Source organism: Callorhinchus milii, unplaced genomic scaffold, assembly GCF_018977255.1.
Source record: "Callorhinchus milii isolate IMCB2004 unplaced genomic scaffold, IMCB_Cmil_1.0 Scaffold3, whole genome shotgun sequence".
NCBI classification, from domain to species: Eukaryota; Metazoa; Chordata; class Chondrichthyes; order Chimaeriformes; family Callorhinchidae; genus Callorhinchus; species Callorhinchus milii.
The window spans coordinates 94,053,285-94,067,849 of NW_024704744.1; the positions used below are offsets into that span (position 1 = coordinate 94,053,285).

General features: G+C 42.8%; 1 protein-coding gene across 1 annotated transcript; it reads left to right on the forward strand.

The window, feature by feature from the left end:
- The first annotated feature begins 949 nt into the window (after positions 1-949).
- On the forward strand, positions 950-11,498 carry LOC103180838 (lutropin-choriogonadotropic hormone receptor). The gene is given in 7 exon segments (XM_042333254.1): positions 950-985; positions 2,217-2,291; positions 2,445-2,522; positions 3,910-3,978; positions 7,174-7,248; positions 8,243-8,448; positions 10,151-11,498. Coding segments are annotated over 7 exon segments (1,710 nt in total). The 5' UTR covers positions 950-983; the 3' UTR covers positions 11,356-11,498.
- Positions 11,499-14,565: the final 3,067 nt, after the last annotated feature.

Here is a 14,565-nt window from a genome sequence, read left to right on the forward strand (position 1 = left end):
TGTTTCTGGAGCATTTTGTGGCATAGGAGAAACAATAACAATAAGGAATTGAAAGAAAGAAGTGAGACAATTGGGGGTGCATTAGTCACGGTTATGGGAAAATAGAAAGATAGTAAAAGTATGACTGCTGTTCAAGGAGAAAGGAAGGAACAAATCAAGTAGTGATAGTCCTGGGAGTTCAAGAACCATCCTGCATAAATGACTAGACTCCCATCAAGGACAGAGTAACTGAGTATCTGGGTGTAACCGAGTAACTGAGCAAATCAGAGAGAATAAGCATAGTCTTATGAGAGTTAGATCGTGTCTGATTAGTATAGAGTTTGTTGATCGTTCTTATGTTACCAACCATTGAGGTGAGGAATAAAAGAGATATGGTCAATTTCATGTGGATTTTCAGAAGTCATTGGATAGGGTGCCACATAGGAGAATACCGGGCGAAACGCAAGTGCATGGAATTGGAGACAATATTGTGATATGGATAGAATATTGGCTGACGTGAAACAGGGTATTGGGTTAAAGGAGATATTGTCGGATTGACAGGCAGTGACAAATGGTGTCCCCCCAGGGATCAGTCCAGAGCTCCAGCTTTTCAATTTGCATATGGATAACAGGATTAGCATCGATTATGATGTCCTAATAGCCAAACTGGTGAAGAAAGGATATTTTAAGCTGGGTCGCTGGTGGGAATAACATCTAACGCACAGATCAGCATCAGATGGTGCATCTTTGAGAGGAAGGGAAACATGGGGCAGAGGAAATGCATAGAATCATTATTTTAAATATCGCCTTACGAAAAAAAAAGATTATTTGTGTACATCTTTGAAGTCTTTTTTTAAAAAAAAGTTCTTAATTTATTTTCGAATGGCGCTCTACACAACATTCACTTTTTATCTTGCCTTTCTCTCCTCAGTTCCATTCAAAATACAAAACATTTGGTGATCATCGAGCGAGGGGCCTTCAAAAATCTCCCCAGGCTAAAATACATGTGAGAGAACCAAACTTGCAGTCATTTGAGAAGCATGTTTCATGTAGCGCTCATTGCATTTTATGGACTGCTTGTGTTTGATGGGCTGGTGGTGTTACAGGAATGGTTATGTTTGATGGAACGGTTGTATTGAAAGTACAGAGTGAAAACTGGGTGTGTTGAATGTGCTGTGTGACTATTTTACACGTGGAGAAAGAGCACTGGCACGTGGGCTGCAAGTTGGCCTCTACTTCCTCTGCACACCTTAACTGCAGAAGCCTCAGTCTTTCCCCAGCGCCCGCCTTTCCTTGGCACCGAATTTCAATTCGAGTTTATCGTACCAATGCTGTGCTGCTGAACAGACAAGTGGGTGAAGAGGGATCAGACATTAAATCTGTTATCGACCATTACAGAGAAAATCCAAAAAACTTTCATTTCTTCTAACTGTTTCTCATCCTTATTTTAAAGAGCAAAGAACAAATACAGCCATGAAGCGAATGGCCATGAATTAACGAACTGGAAAGTTTTTTGGGGGGCAGTACACTGGGAGAATCTCCCTTCTCTTTTTTTTTTGCTTTGGAACTTCATCCCACGTTCCCTTTGCCTCTTTCGAAAGCACGTCTCAAGACCTTCCTCTTTGACCCTGCGTATAGCCACCCTCCTACCTCTACCCTCCCTGCCCTCCACACCCTCTGATCCCAATCCCCTGCTCGGGTCCAAATCCCTGACTGTCCAGCGCCTTGGGACGTCCTCCCGACATGAAAGGCACTGTAACAAATATAATTTGTTGTTGTTAGTCATTTCATTGGATGTCGCATCAGGAACTGAGGGAACCGGAACTTATCTTACTACCCCCGTCCTGTCCTCTCATCCCTCCAACTTCTCTGGAATCACGCTCCAGTACTTGACTTATGTCCTCCGAGAGCACCCTGGCAAACGTTTCTCTGTCATAGGCATTACAAGGTGGGAGAGTTCAGTGCCACAAATGGGGAAAGCAATAATGACTGAAAAGCAAGTCATTGTCACTTAGATCGTGCAGTAATTTACGCTAAATGCATATGCTCCCACACCTACATTCTGCTCATTGTGTGGTTTCTTCAGACAGCTTGTGCTTTCATGACATTTCGAATCGTTCGGTTAGCTGTCTGTTGGAATAAAGGTGTTTTATTGTACTTTTGTCTGTTCTTGAGAGTGTCTTGAGTCTCTTAAGTGCTGAGATGAATACTTATTCAGAATTATTTTCTCAAACTAGGAGCATATGTAATACTGGAATACAATTTTTTCCCGATCTGACACACATTCATTCAATTGCATCCAATTTTATTCTGTAAGTAGCCTTACTCTTTTCATTTTTTTTTTAGTGTGATTAAAATGAAGTGTGGTGTGGGTGTAATAATGATTCCAGGTGTGAGGGACTACTATTAAAATTATTACTTTTCTTTACAATAACAATTTCAGTTCTCTTTTCTTTAATTTTCAGAGAAATCTGTGATAATTTAAACATTCTCAACATACCAGAAAATGCCTTTCAAGGAATGAATAACGATTCCCTGACATTGTAAGTATAGGATCTGCAGTGATGCAACCTACCAACCCGCCCGTTCCCTCCGCTCAGCCGGCTCTGGCCGGCTCCACGTCCCCCGACCCAACCGCCCCACCATTGGTGGGAGAGCCTTCAGCCACTCTGCCCCCAACCTCTGGAATTCCATCCCCCAATCACTCCACTCGCCCCCTCCTTTGCCTCCTTCAAGTCCCGCCTCAAAACCCTCCTCTTCGACCGTACCATCAGCCACCCCCCTTCCCTCCCTTTTCCCCCCCCCCGACCCCAACTTGGGTCTGAAATGCTGTACTCTATCCAGTGCCTTGGGACATCCTCCCGACGTGAAAGGCGCTACACAAATGTCATCTTGTTGTTGTTGTTGTTGTTGATGATGATGTAATAAACTGGTGGAACGGGCTGAGTGGCTTCCTCTTGTTGCTATGTTCCTACATTGGCTTCATGCACCTGAGCATTACAATATTCCCAACAAGATAGCATTCTTTATCAAACTGAATCCTTTGCTCCAAGATACTCTGAGCATGGCGGGTGGTGCAGCCCTCAGAGCGACATGATTCCGATTAGCGCCAAAATTGAAAGCTCCATATTAAAACCAAAGACAGATCTCCCTGGTAGCTTCTTACAGTACTGATACTCCAGTGGTCATGTATAAAGCAAAATTGTCAGAAGTCCAGGGAGAAGTCCTGTAGCTTAGTGGTTAGAGCGCGCGCCTCGCAAGGGCGAGGACCCGGGTTTGATTCCCGGCCAGTGAAACGCTAAGCAAGTTTCCTCACTCCACACACCTCCGTTTTTTCTTCAAGACCCTCCTCGTCGATTGTGCATTCGGTCACCCTACACTCCCTGCCCTCCACCCCTCCGGATCCCAACTACCAGCTCGGGTGCAGAGCCCTAAAGTGAAAGGCGCTGTACAAATGTAATTTGTTGTTGTTGTTGTTGTTTATCTAGCGGTAAATAGGAAACTGGTTGTTAGTCGATTGTTTTTCTGGGATTAATAAACCAATGTCGGTCACTCAATCCACCACTGTTTGTGGGACACTGATGTGCGCATTGGCTGCCGTGTTTCACCTATACAAAAAAATAGTCAATTCTGTGAAGTGCTTCGAGATGTTCCAATGACGTTTATTCTCTATGTCCAACCCATGCAATAATTCTCGTGACCAATCTCTCTATCGAACCAATGTAATAATAACAAGGAATCCATTCTTTCAGCTATAAGATTTATGTAACAATGCCCCGATGCCCATTTTACATATTTAACCAACGTCAAGTAACCGGTATTGAAGCATTAAGTTTATTTAGACTGGAAATCTCGTTGATATCCCATATGATAATCTACACTTAACTGTCTATATTGTGAACTCATATTTCTAAATGTTGATTTTTACAGGAAGCTGTATAGAAATGGATTTATAGATGTGCAAAGTCAAGCATTCAATGGGACAAAACTGGATAAACTGTAAGTTATATTTGTTGCAAGTGTGTGTATATATACATATATATCAGTACAAATGTTGCTCACATACTTTGAATTATAAGTGGAATGTTTTAATCAGAGTTTTCATTAAAAACTTTCATTTTAAATAAATAAAACCAACAAAAACGCCAACAGTGCTTGCACATTTAGGATTTAATTTCAACATCTTTGAAGGACGACGCAGAATCTTAACACATGTTTTCAAGCTTCAAGGTCTCTCCAAGGACTTTGTCCCGATCACAGATAAGCTGAAGTATGGAGATTCAAGTGCTCCGTGGTATTATAGACCCGGATGCACACTTAAGTCATTCTCTAAATTTACTGTATTGTAACAATGATTAGAATGGAGTCAAAGTGTGAGTTTTCTAAGTGTTAAGTTTAATGGGTAAGGAAAATCTTGGGGAAGAGTACTTTCCAGTCAGTGCTAACTGCTGGGTAGGGTGACACGATTAGAATCTGCCCTGAATGAGATTAGGTGACTTAGAGCATGTGCTTACTTTCTACTACACTATAGGGGAGTTTATAACCCTTGCATTTGTTATAGCGCTTTATCATGTCTTCGAGACGTCTCAAAGCGCTTCACAGAATATACTTGTAAAGCGAATTGACTGTGTATTTTGTGGGCGAAACGCGGCAGCCAACTTCGCACAGCAGTCGTGGGTTGAAGTAACCAAATTATTATTAGTATTTTTTTTAAGGGAATATTACTCCCGGAAAAGCGATCTGCCAATCGACTAACAACCTTAGTGCTAGGTAAACAAGAAGCGCGCAGAGTGAGGAAACTTGCCTAACATTTCACCCTGCCCGGGAATCGAACCCAGGTCCACTCGCTTGCGAGGCGAGTGCTCTAACCTATACCCTACAGGACTCCTGTAGAACGTGTTGGTGCAATGTATGGTTTGGATACATGGTGATGGTTTTCGCCATTTGTGAGACACCCGGCTAACCCCCCAAAAGACTACACCAGTTCTCATGCTACAAAATGCCTACCTTACGGGTCATCGGGTCACCATGTTGCACATTTATACACATGACACCCTCTGAGGGAGTTCCTCACACAAAGCCCAAAGGGGGAAGGAAGAGGGTCTCTTCAAGCCACGGATCTGCAGTATTGAGCATACCTGAATATCACCACTCAATTGCTTTTGAAAGTCAAGAAGAAATGTCAAGAGTTTCCTAATTATAGATGTTTTATCTATTGTTACTTGCCTCCCTTGGGAGATTAAATAAGATAAATCAAGTCAATAATGGTGCAAATTATACACCATCTACTGAAAGTAGGTTTCATCGATGTAACGCCATTTACATGTTCAGTGCTTTTTATATCCTTTGGCGATTTTGTAAAATGATGTTGACATTTGAGTGAACCTCCACAAACATGAGGGCCAATCATTAAAAATAGTGAGCTTTTCATTACTTGCTCATAATGGGAATTTATCAAAGTAATTAATGAAAGCAAAGTTTAAAGGAACGTATGCATAAGGTCTTTGTGACAGATTCCTTCAGCTACTAAGAGTAGGAAAGAACTTTTGTCATCCAAATCTCCCATAGCTGAGATGCAACAACAACAACAACAACAGCAAGATTACATTTGTATGGCACCTTTCACGTCAGGAGGACATCCCAAGGCGCTGGACAAATAATAATAATAATCTTTGCATTTGATATAGCGCTTTTCACGTCGTCTCAACTTCTCAAAGCGCTTCACAGAACACACTGCAAAGTGAATTGACTGTATATTTGTGGGCGAACGCGGCAGCCAATTGCGCACAGCAATGTCCCACAAACAGTCATGGATTGAAAATGACCAATTTATTATTGTTTTGTTTTTTGGAGGGATTATTATTAGGCGTGTGAAGTAACACAAGGTTACTTGCCCAAGGTTTCGCGCTGCCATGTGTACAAGGCGAGTGCTCTAACCACTGAGCTACAGGTCTCCATAGCATTTCAGACCTGAGCTGGGGTTGGGGGGGGGGAAGGGAGGGGAGGGGAAGGGGGTGGCCGATGGCACGGTCGAAGAAGAGGGCCTTGAGGCGGAACTTGAAGGAGGTTTAAGAGGGGGCGAGGCGGAGTGACTGGGGGATGGAATTCCAGAGGTTGGGGGCAGAGTGGCTGAAGGCTCTCCCGCCGATGGTGGGGCGGGTGGGTCGGGGGCCGTGGAGCCGGCCAGAGCCGGCTGAGCGAAGGGAACAGGCGGGTTGGTAGGGGGTTAGGAGGTCGCAGAGGTAGGGTGGGGCGAGGCCATGGAGGGCTTTGTAGGTGAGGACCAGGATCTTGAACTGGATCCTCTGAAGGACAGAGAACCAATGGAGTCGGGCGAGAGTGGGGGCGATGGGGTCACGGAGTTTGGTGCAACAACCAAACAGGCACATTACAAATACCAATTGAGCTCTTCTAATGGCTTCTTGTTATTGTTTATATCCTGAAGATCTATACACATCGACTTCCATGACTTTGATGATGGTATTTGTAGGGGTCATTTCAAATCTGACCTTGTAGATGTGTTCTTTTAGCTTTGGTTAAAAATAAATCACTGTCCCCTTGAAGTTTCTATTATCAGAAGATTGCAAGTCTGGAAACTGCTTATCACACAGTTATAGGGACATTGATAGCAAGAAAGGCCATTATCTCAGCTTATAGCACACTGTTTCGAGAAGATCAAAGTAAAATTCCAAATGTAAAATTACCCAGAAATGAAGGAATGTAATGGTTCAGAAGTGGTCCCTCAGCCATCTGAAGAGGTGGCTGACCTTTCTCAAACGAAACGTAGCGTAGGTTTTGTTTGAAAAGGAAAAAATTGCAAGGAAATGGGGAAAGAGCGGGGGAGTGGGACTGACTGGGTAACTCTTCCAAAGAGCTGGCACAGGCAAAATGGGTTGAATGTCCTCCTTCTGTGCCTTAAGATTCAATGATTCTATTTATAGCAGTGTTTGGAATGTGCAGCATGAGAAGAAAGTACTGGAGCCAATGTGGTCGCTTCCAAAGTAAACAAAATGAAATAAAAAAATAGGTTTTAATAATATAAAATAATCCAACCCTATTCTCACTCGGATCCCACCAGTTGTGGGTGCCTATTTACGCCGAACAATATCCCATAAGCAGCTAGTGTGTATGTTTCTTTTTGCTCAAAGTTTGGCTGAATTAAATTACAGTAATTGACTTAAAATTCCTCTCCAGGGAACTGAACGATAATACAAATCTGAAGAGGATACACAATGATGCCCTAAAGGGAGCTATTGGACCAGATGTATTGTAAGTTTTATATAAATACACAGTATTCCAAATGTGTAAATGTGTATTTAGTTCATGCAGATCCTTTGTTTGAACTTAATAAAACCATTTCCTTCAATTATACTGACATATTATCAGAGCCTATGATAATAATAATTTGCGCATAACAAAATACCTTTCGCATTCGCCCATAAAATATACAGCCAATTCATTTTATAGTGATATAAAAGTCTCCAAGACTTGATAAGGTGCTATAACACCTGCAGAAATTATTATTAAGTGTAGCGACTGTGTATTTTGTAGGCAACGCAGCAGCCAATTTGCACAAAGCAATGTTTCATAAACACCCATGAACTGAACAACTCATCTTATCTGGGGGATTGTCGGCCCGGACAACTCCCTTCTCTTTTTGAATAGTGTCATGGGAACTTTAAAGTCCACCTGAACAGACAGACAGGATCTCGCTTTAACATATCATCCAAAAGAAAGGAACTCCAACTTTGTCGCACTCCCCCCAGCATTCGAATGCCAGCCTGGACCATGAGTTCAAAGTCCCGACATGAGGATTGAACCCACAACCTTCTCCTGTCTCAGAAGTGAGAGCGCTATGAATTAAGGCAGGCTGTGCACCCAGAGTTAAAAACGGCAGCCAATATGCAAACAGCACAACCAGCCATAAAGTAAATGGCTGGTTTAACTGGAGGATTGTGGACCAGTACATCAGGTGAAACTATTTTGTCTTTTTGAACAGTATCATAAGATCTTTAATTTCCATTGAAACAGATGGGATCTGTTTAATATCTCACCTGAAGCGCAGCACCTCCAACGATGCATTGCTTCCCAGCTTAGACTGTAAACTCAAGTCAAGGCGTAGGGCTTGAACCCACAAACATCTGAACCAGAGGCGAGATTGCTACAAAAATGAGCCAAGGTGACACCAATGCAGACTTTAGGCTTGTGGCTTGTGCAGTGAGGTATTAAAACCTCGTAACGGAACTGTTTTTTTTTTTTGCAGAGATGTGTCCTCAACAGCCCTGGAGTTTCTTCCATCTTACGGGTTGGAACACATCCAGAAGCTAACTGCCCGCTTTGTGTACTCTCTGAAAAGATTCCCACCCTTGGAAAAGTTCACCAATCTCTTGGAGGCCAACTTGACATACCCCAGTCACTGCTGCGCGTTCAAAAAATGGGAGAAAGCAAAAGGGTAAAATCTTGTGATTTGTTACGTCTAAATTTGGCAAATTCACAGAAATAGATTTGTTGCGTTGTTGCAATTTCGGGTTTGTGAATATTGGTTTGTGAGATTGACACCTGGCGATGTGATGCGATATTACGATACTGTTGTAGTTCTTCCTTAAATGTGCCGACAAGTGGGGAATAATGAGCCCATATTGCTGAGGTCGGCAAATTTACCAAGTGGAACAAATTACATACACACACACATGGTGTACAGATGTTAAGGAGAATGGAGAAAAGGCAAGGAAATGTCACGGAAACTTCTACCATGATCCGATACAATTGCAGATGAGGTTCGATGGGCAACACCTTCCTCCCAAATTCTTATTTCTCAGCCCTGGATGAAACTGACAGTTATTTTCCCTTCAGACAGAATTCCATACCTTTATTTAACTTTTCAAAGTCATGTGGAACTGCGACCAGAAAAGCAACTCAAGATCAGGAATTATCTGTGGGTCGTGACCAGGATAAAATGCTGTAAGTAATGGGGTCATTATTGTATAACTAATCTGTGCGGTAATAATAATAATCGTTGCATTTGATATAGCGCCTCATCACGTCCACAAACAGTCGTGGATATAGTGACAAAATTATTTGTTTTTTTAAGGGATTATTACCCCCCAGAAAAGCGATCCACCAATCAACTAACAACCGGTTTCTTACTTACTGCCCGGGAATCGAACCCAGGTCCTCTCGCTTGCGAGGCAAGTGCTCTAACCACTAAGCTACATGGCTCCACAATTTGTACTGGATTTTGAGTGCGGTGCTGGACTTGGGGCCGGAGCAGGGTGAAGGTTTGGAGTGGAGGGAAGGGAAGGAGTCTCCCAGCTATATTATAGATGTGGGGAAGGATGAATATTCTACGAATATCGCTTCCACACAATTAGGGTTTGGGGGATGTTTTCCTTAGATATTGAAAGATTTAATTCGCAGCATTTCTTTCCAGGATTTGGTAAATTGTAATCCTGTTAAAATTTGTGTTGACTCTGGAAATACTACTCTGCTGGAGCAAAACAGCCAGCCAGGTCCAAGTCCAGAGATCTTACAACACTCACGAGGGATGAAAGTGATGGTAAGGTCTATCGCTAGCCTAGTTATGACTGACTGGCTAACATAGGTTGTGACCTCCTTCATTTTCATCTCATTTATTAACAACAACAACAACTTACCTAGTCATTACCTACTAACACCTATATATGTATAATAATAATAATGCTTACATGCGATACAGCGCCTTATCATGTCTTCGAGACGTCTCAAACCGCGCCACAGAATATACTGTAAAGTGAATTGACTGTACATTTTGTGAGCGAAACGCGGCAGCCAATTGCGCACCGCAGCGTCCCACAAACAGTAGATTTTTTTAAGGGATTATTAAAATCTTGTATGTGTATATATCTATATATATATATCAAAATCCTCTATAAAAATGCAGAAATTTTCTCATAACCAATTAGGATAAATAAGACGTCCTCCTGACGTGTGAGGCACTTTATAAATGTAAATTGTATTGAATGTAAAGATTTGATACTTGCTCCGCTTTCTATGTAACGTTCAAAAATTTTGGGAAGGAATCGGTCACTAAAAACTTCTTTCCTTCTATCTGCGTGTAGTGTGAAGAACTATGATTCTGAAGCCAATCTACTACCACCGCAGTTTGGATATCAAGGCTTAAAGGATGTTCGAGCTGGCACCACTAATCTGTCAGTTGGAGTGAAGAACTCTTCTTCACAGATCCCCGAAGCTGAATTTTACTATGAATACGAGAACATGGACGAAATGATCGACGGCAATGCATTCGATTACGGCTTTTGTCACGGCAAAGCTATCCTGGTCTGCACTCCAGAGCCGGACGTCTTCAATCCTTGCGAAGACATCATGGGATACGACATTCTCCGAGTCCTCATATGGTTCATTAACATCCTTGCCATTGTGGGAAACCTCATCGTCTTTGTGGTCCTGGTGATCAGCCAGAACAAGCTGACTGTACAGCGGTTCCTCATGTGTAACCTGGCCTTCGCAGATCTTTGCATGGGGCTCTACCTGCTGCTGATTGCTGCCGTCGACATGAACACCAAGAGCCAATATTACAACTACGCCATAGATTGGCAGACCGGGGCCGGCTGTGCCTCCGCTGGCTTCTTCACCGTCTTCTCCAGCGAGCTCTCGGTCTACACGCTCACCATGATAACCTTCGAACGGTGGCACACCATCACCCACGCCATGCAGCTCGACAGGAAGCTACAGCTCAGACACGCTGTGGTGATCATGTGTGGCGGCTGGGTCTTTGCCCTCATCTTAGCGGTGCTGCCCCTCGTGGGCATTAGCAGTTATATGAAGGTCAGCATTTGCTTGCCCATGGATGTAGAAAGTCTGGTTTCCCAGATCTATGTTATATTGATACTCGTGCTGAATGTCATTGCCTTCGTGGTCATTTGCGTCTGCTACGTCAAAATATATTTAGCCGTCCAGAACCCAGACTTTGTGTCTAAAGGTAGCGACACCAGAATTGCCAAACGAATGGCGGTGCTGATCTTCACGGACTTCACCTGCATGGCGCCCATATCATTCTTTGCCATTTCAGCGGCCTTCAAGTGGCCCCTCATCACGGTGACCAACGCCAAGATTTTACTGGTGCTCTTCTACCCGCTCAACTCCTGCGCCAACCCCTTCCTCTACGCTATCTTCACCAAAGCGTTCCGGAGGGATTTCTTCATCCTGATGAGCCGCCTCGGCTACTGCGAAGCGCAGGCCCACATGTACAAAATGGACAATTCGAACTCCAGGAGTGGAGGTGCCATGGAATGCCCGAGAGCAGTGGTCAAACTGACCAGCTTCAACGAGCTGGACTTGTCAGGCAGCGGAGCTGGTACCTGCAGCTTCGAGTCCTGAGAAACAATCTGCTGGGTGGAAGTTTTAACCGCCTGAGGGGAGGAGGAAGAATATTGTGTCTCTAAGGTGTACATACTTTATTTTCCCCCCTGCAACCAGTAAGCAGGATTGACGAAACCCATTTCACGTTCAGTATTTTTTCCATTTCCAGAGGAAACTGTGTATTTTTAATTTTGTACATTTTTTTTGGGTTAAAAAAAAGTCTATCAACAGTATCTGATGTTACAGAGGTAAAGATTGCGTTTTAAATCATGTTGAATTCTTCTTGTGCAACTTAAGCTGTGTCGTCAAGAGAGCAGGACAAATGATGTTGGTCCAGGAACTATTTTTCCTGCCCCTAAGCCTGTGCCAACACTTAACTATTTCTAATCGCCTGAACTATCTCCGCCCTCGATTTCTTAAATGTAAAATACGACAAACGTAAAATAACCGCCTCCAGTCGTATTTTTTCTTGTAAAAAAAAAACCATTTCTATTGAAAAGAATATTTTAAATACATTCCTGGATTGAATGGACCATTTGTTTCGTTGTTTTGTTGTTAAATATACAATATATATTTTCAATTTAAAGCAGAGCTTAAAATTCCTTGTGGTCAACAGTCTTAAAATAAGATTGTGCAGAATTTTACAAAAGTTCTTAAATGCAGCCTTAATTTGGAAGCGGGTTTTTCCAGTTCCTAAATTTCTGAAGAATCTTACGTTAATTTAAGACAATAGTCTCAAAGCTAAAACTATGAGAATTTTCACCTCTGAAGAGCAGGTATCACCATCAGTGTATCTGTTTGAGGAAAAGTTAGTTATCCAAATAAATGATAAAGAGAGAGCATGGAGGACGTAATTCAGAGAATAATAATAATAACCCTTGCATTTTGAAATAGGGTGTTATCACGTGGTTGAGACGTCTCAAAGCGCTTCACGGAATATACTGTAAAGTGTAGTGACTGTATTTTGCGGGCGAAACGTGGCAGTCAGTTGCACGCAGCAGTGTCCCAACAAACAGTCGTGGAATGAGTGACCGAATTTTTTTTTTTTTTTGTAATATTAAAATTATTTCCAGTGATGATTAATGGTCCACTTCACCAAATACAATATCCTGCGTCCCAATAATTGCAACCGTGTCAGCTAACGTGTGTCCTGGGGACATTTTATCTTGCCCAGCCAAATGGGTGAAACCTGATGCTTTAATCTAATATCGATGTAGCCAACTCGAGCCATCAGACACAAGTACTTTTTACACATAGAGCAACAGAGCTGAGCTGACATACACAGGCGAGAGCCGAAACCCTGGTTTGATGGCTTTGACTACTACTGTACTCATATTAATACAAAGTTCACCCCCACCCACACGCACAGCAATATAAAGTTGTTTATATATATATATAAATATAAACAATATAACATAATAATCCTTGCATTTATAGAGCGCCTTTCATGTCGGAAGGACGTCCCAAGGTGCTGGACAGTCAAGGATTTGGACCGGGGCGGGGTTGGGGTCAGGGAGGGTGGGGTCTTGACACGTGCCTTGAAGGAGGCAGAGACCACACACCAGAATCCCACCCTCAAAAGAGCAAAGTTAAGCTGATAATTGGTGCTGATACGACAGCAGCTTGCTTTTAAATAGTGTCCTTCACCTACATAACTTCTCAGGCGGCTGTGAAATTCTCAGTCAAAAATTCTCTTCTCGTTTGCTGCAATAAGCAAATAATAAGGGGAAACGTGAATGAAGGAATATTACTGCAAATTGCCCTTGTGGACTACCTAACTTTCTGCCTCACTGATCTACTAAATACAGGTCCCTCTGCAGTTTCAATAACCACCTCCGGCACGTTTTCTATTTGCCACCTGCTCAAGAGAGGGTGCGAAGGGCTTAAGCAGCTGTCACTCAGAGGAAGAAGTGGTTTTCAATGTCAGCGTTCACTGAAACAGCAGCATATGAAATTGTGGGGTGGGGAGGCCCAATAGAAAAGGGCATTTCCTTCCCTGCTGCACATTTTAATACGTAACCTCTAAATCATCTACAGTAGAGAAGATTATCCACACTAACTGGGACTGAAACCACTGAAGATATGGTTAATTGGACATTTGATGACGTAACGGAGAGGGTGGATGAAGGTAGTGCAGTTGATGTAGTTTATATGGATTTTCAAAAGGCATTTGATGAAATGCCACATAAGAGACTTGTAAGCAAAATACAAGCCCATGGTATTCAAGGGACAGTGGCAGCGGATACAGAACTGGCTGGGAAACAGAAAGCAGAGAGTGGTGGTTAACAGTTGGTTTTTCTGACTGGAGGGAAGTGGTGTCCCCCAGGATCGGTATTGGGACCACTTCTGCTTTTGATCTATATAAATGACCTGGACTTGGGTAGAGGGAGTACAATTTCCAAGTTTGCAGATGATACTAAGCCAGGAAAGGTAGTAAACAGTGAGGAGGATAGTAGCAGACTGCAAGCTGACATAGACAGACTGGTAAAACGGGCAGACATGTGGCAGATGAAGTTTAATGTGGAGATGAAGTGATGGATTTGGGGAGAGAATGAGGAGATGCAATATAAGATAGATGGAACAATCTTAAATGAGGTGAAGGAACAGAGAGACCTACCTGGGGGTTCATATATGTAAGTCTTTGAAGGTGGCAGGACAGGTAGATAAAGCTGTTTAAAAAAGCATAACGAATACTGCCTTTATGAATAGAGGCATAGAATACAAAAGTCAAGAAGTTATGATGAACCTTTATAAAACACTGGTTAGGATTCAGCTCAAAGACTTACACGTAAGTCCCTGCGTTCAGTTCTGGGCACCACACGTGAGGAAGGATGTGAAGACATTGGAGTGGGGACAGAGGAGAGTTACCAGGATGGTATCAGGAGAGGCCAGAGAAACTAAGATTATTCTCCTTGGAGCAGAGAAGGTTAAGAGGAGACTTAATAGAGGCTTTCAAAATTATGAGGGGTTTCGATAGGGTGAACAAGGAGAAACTATTTCCACTGGCGGGTGCGTTGATAACCCGAGGACATCGATTTAAAATAGTTGTTAAAAGAAACAAAGGAGAGGTGAGGAGAAATGTTTTCACACAGCAAGTTGTTCGGATCTGGAATGCATTACCTGAAAGGGTGGTGGAAGCTGATTCGATCACAACTTTTAAGAGAGAAGCAGATAATGATTTGGGGAGGACAAGTTTGCAGGGCTATGGGGAGAGAGTGGGGGAGTGGG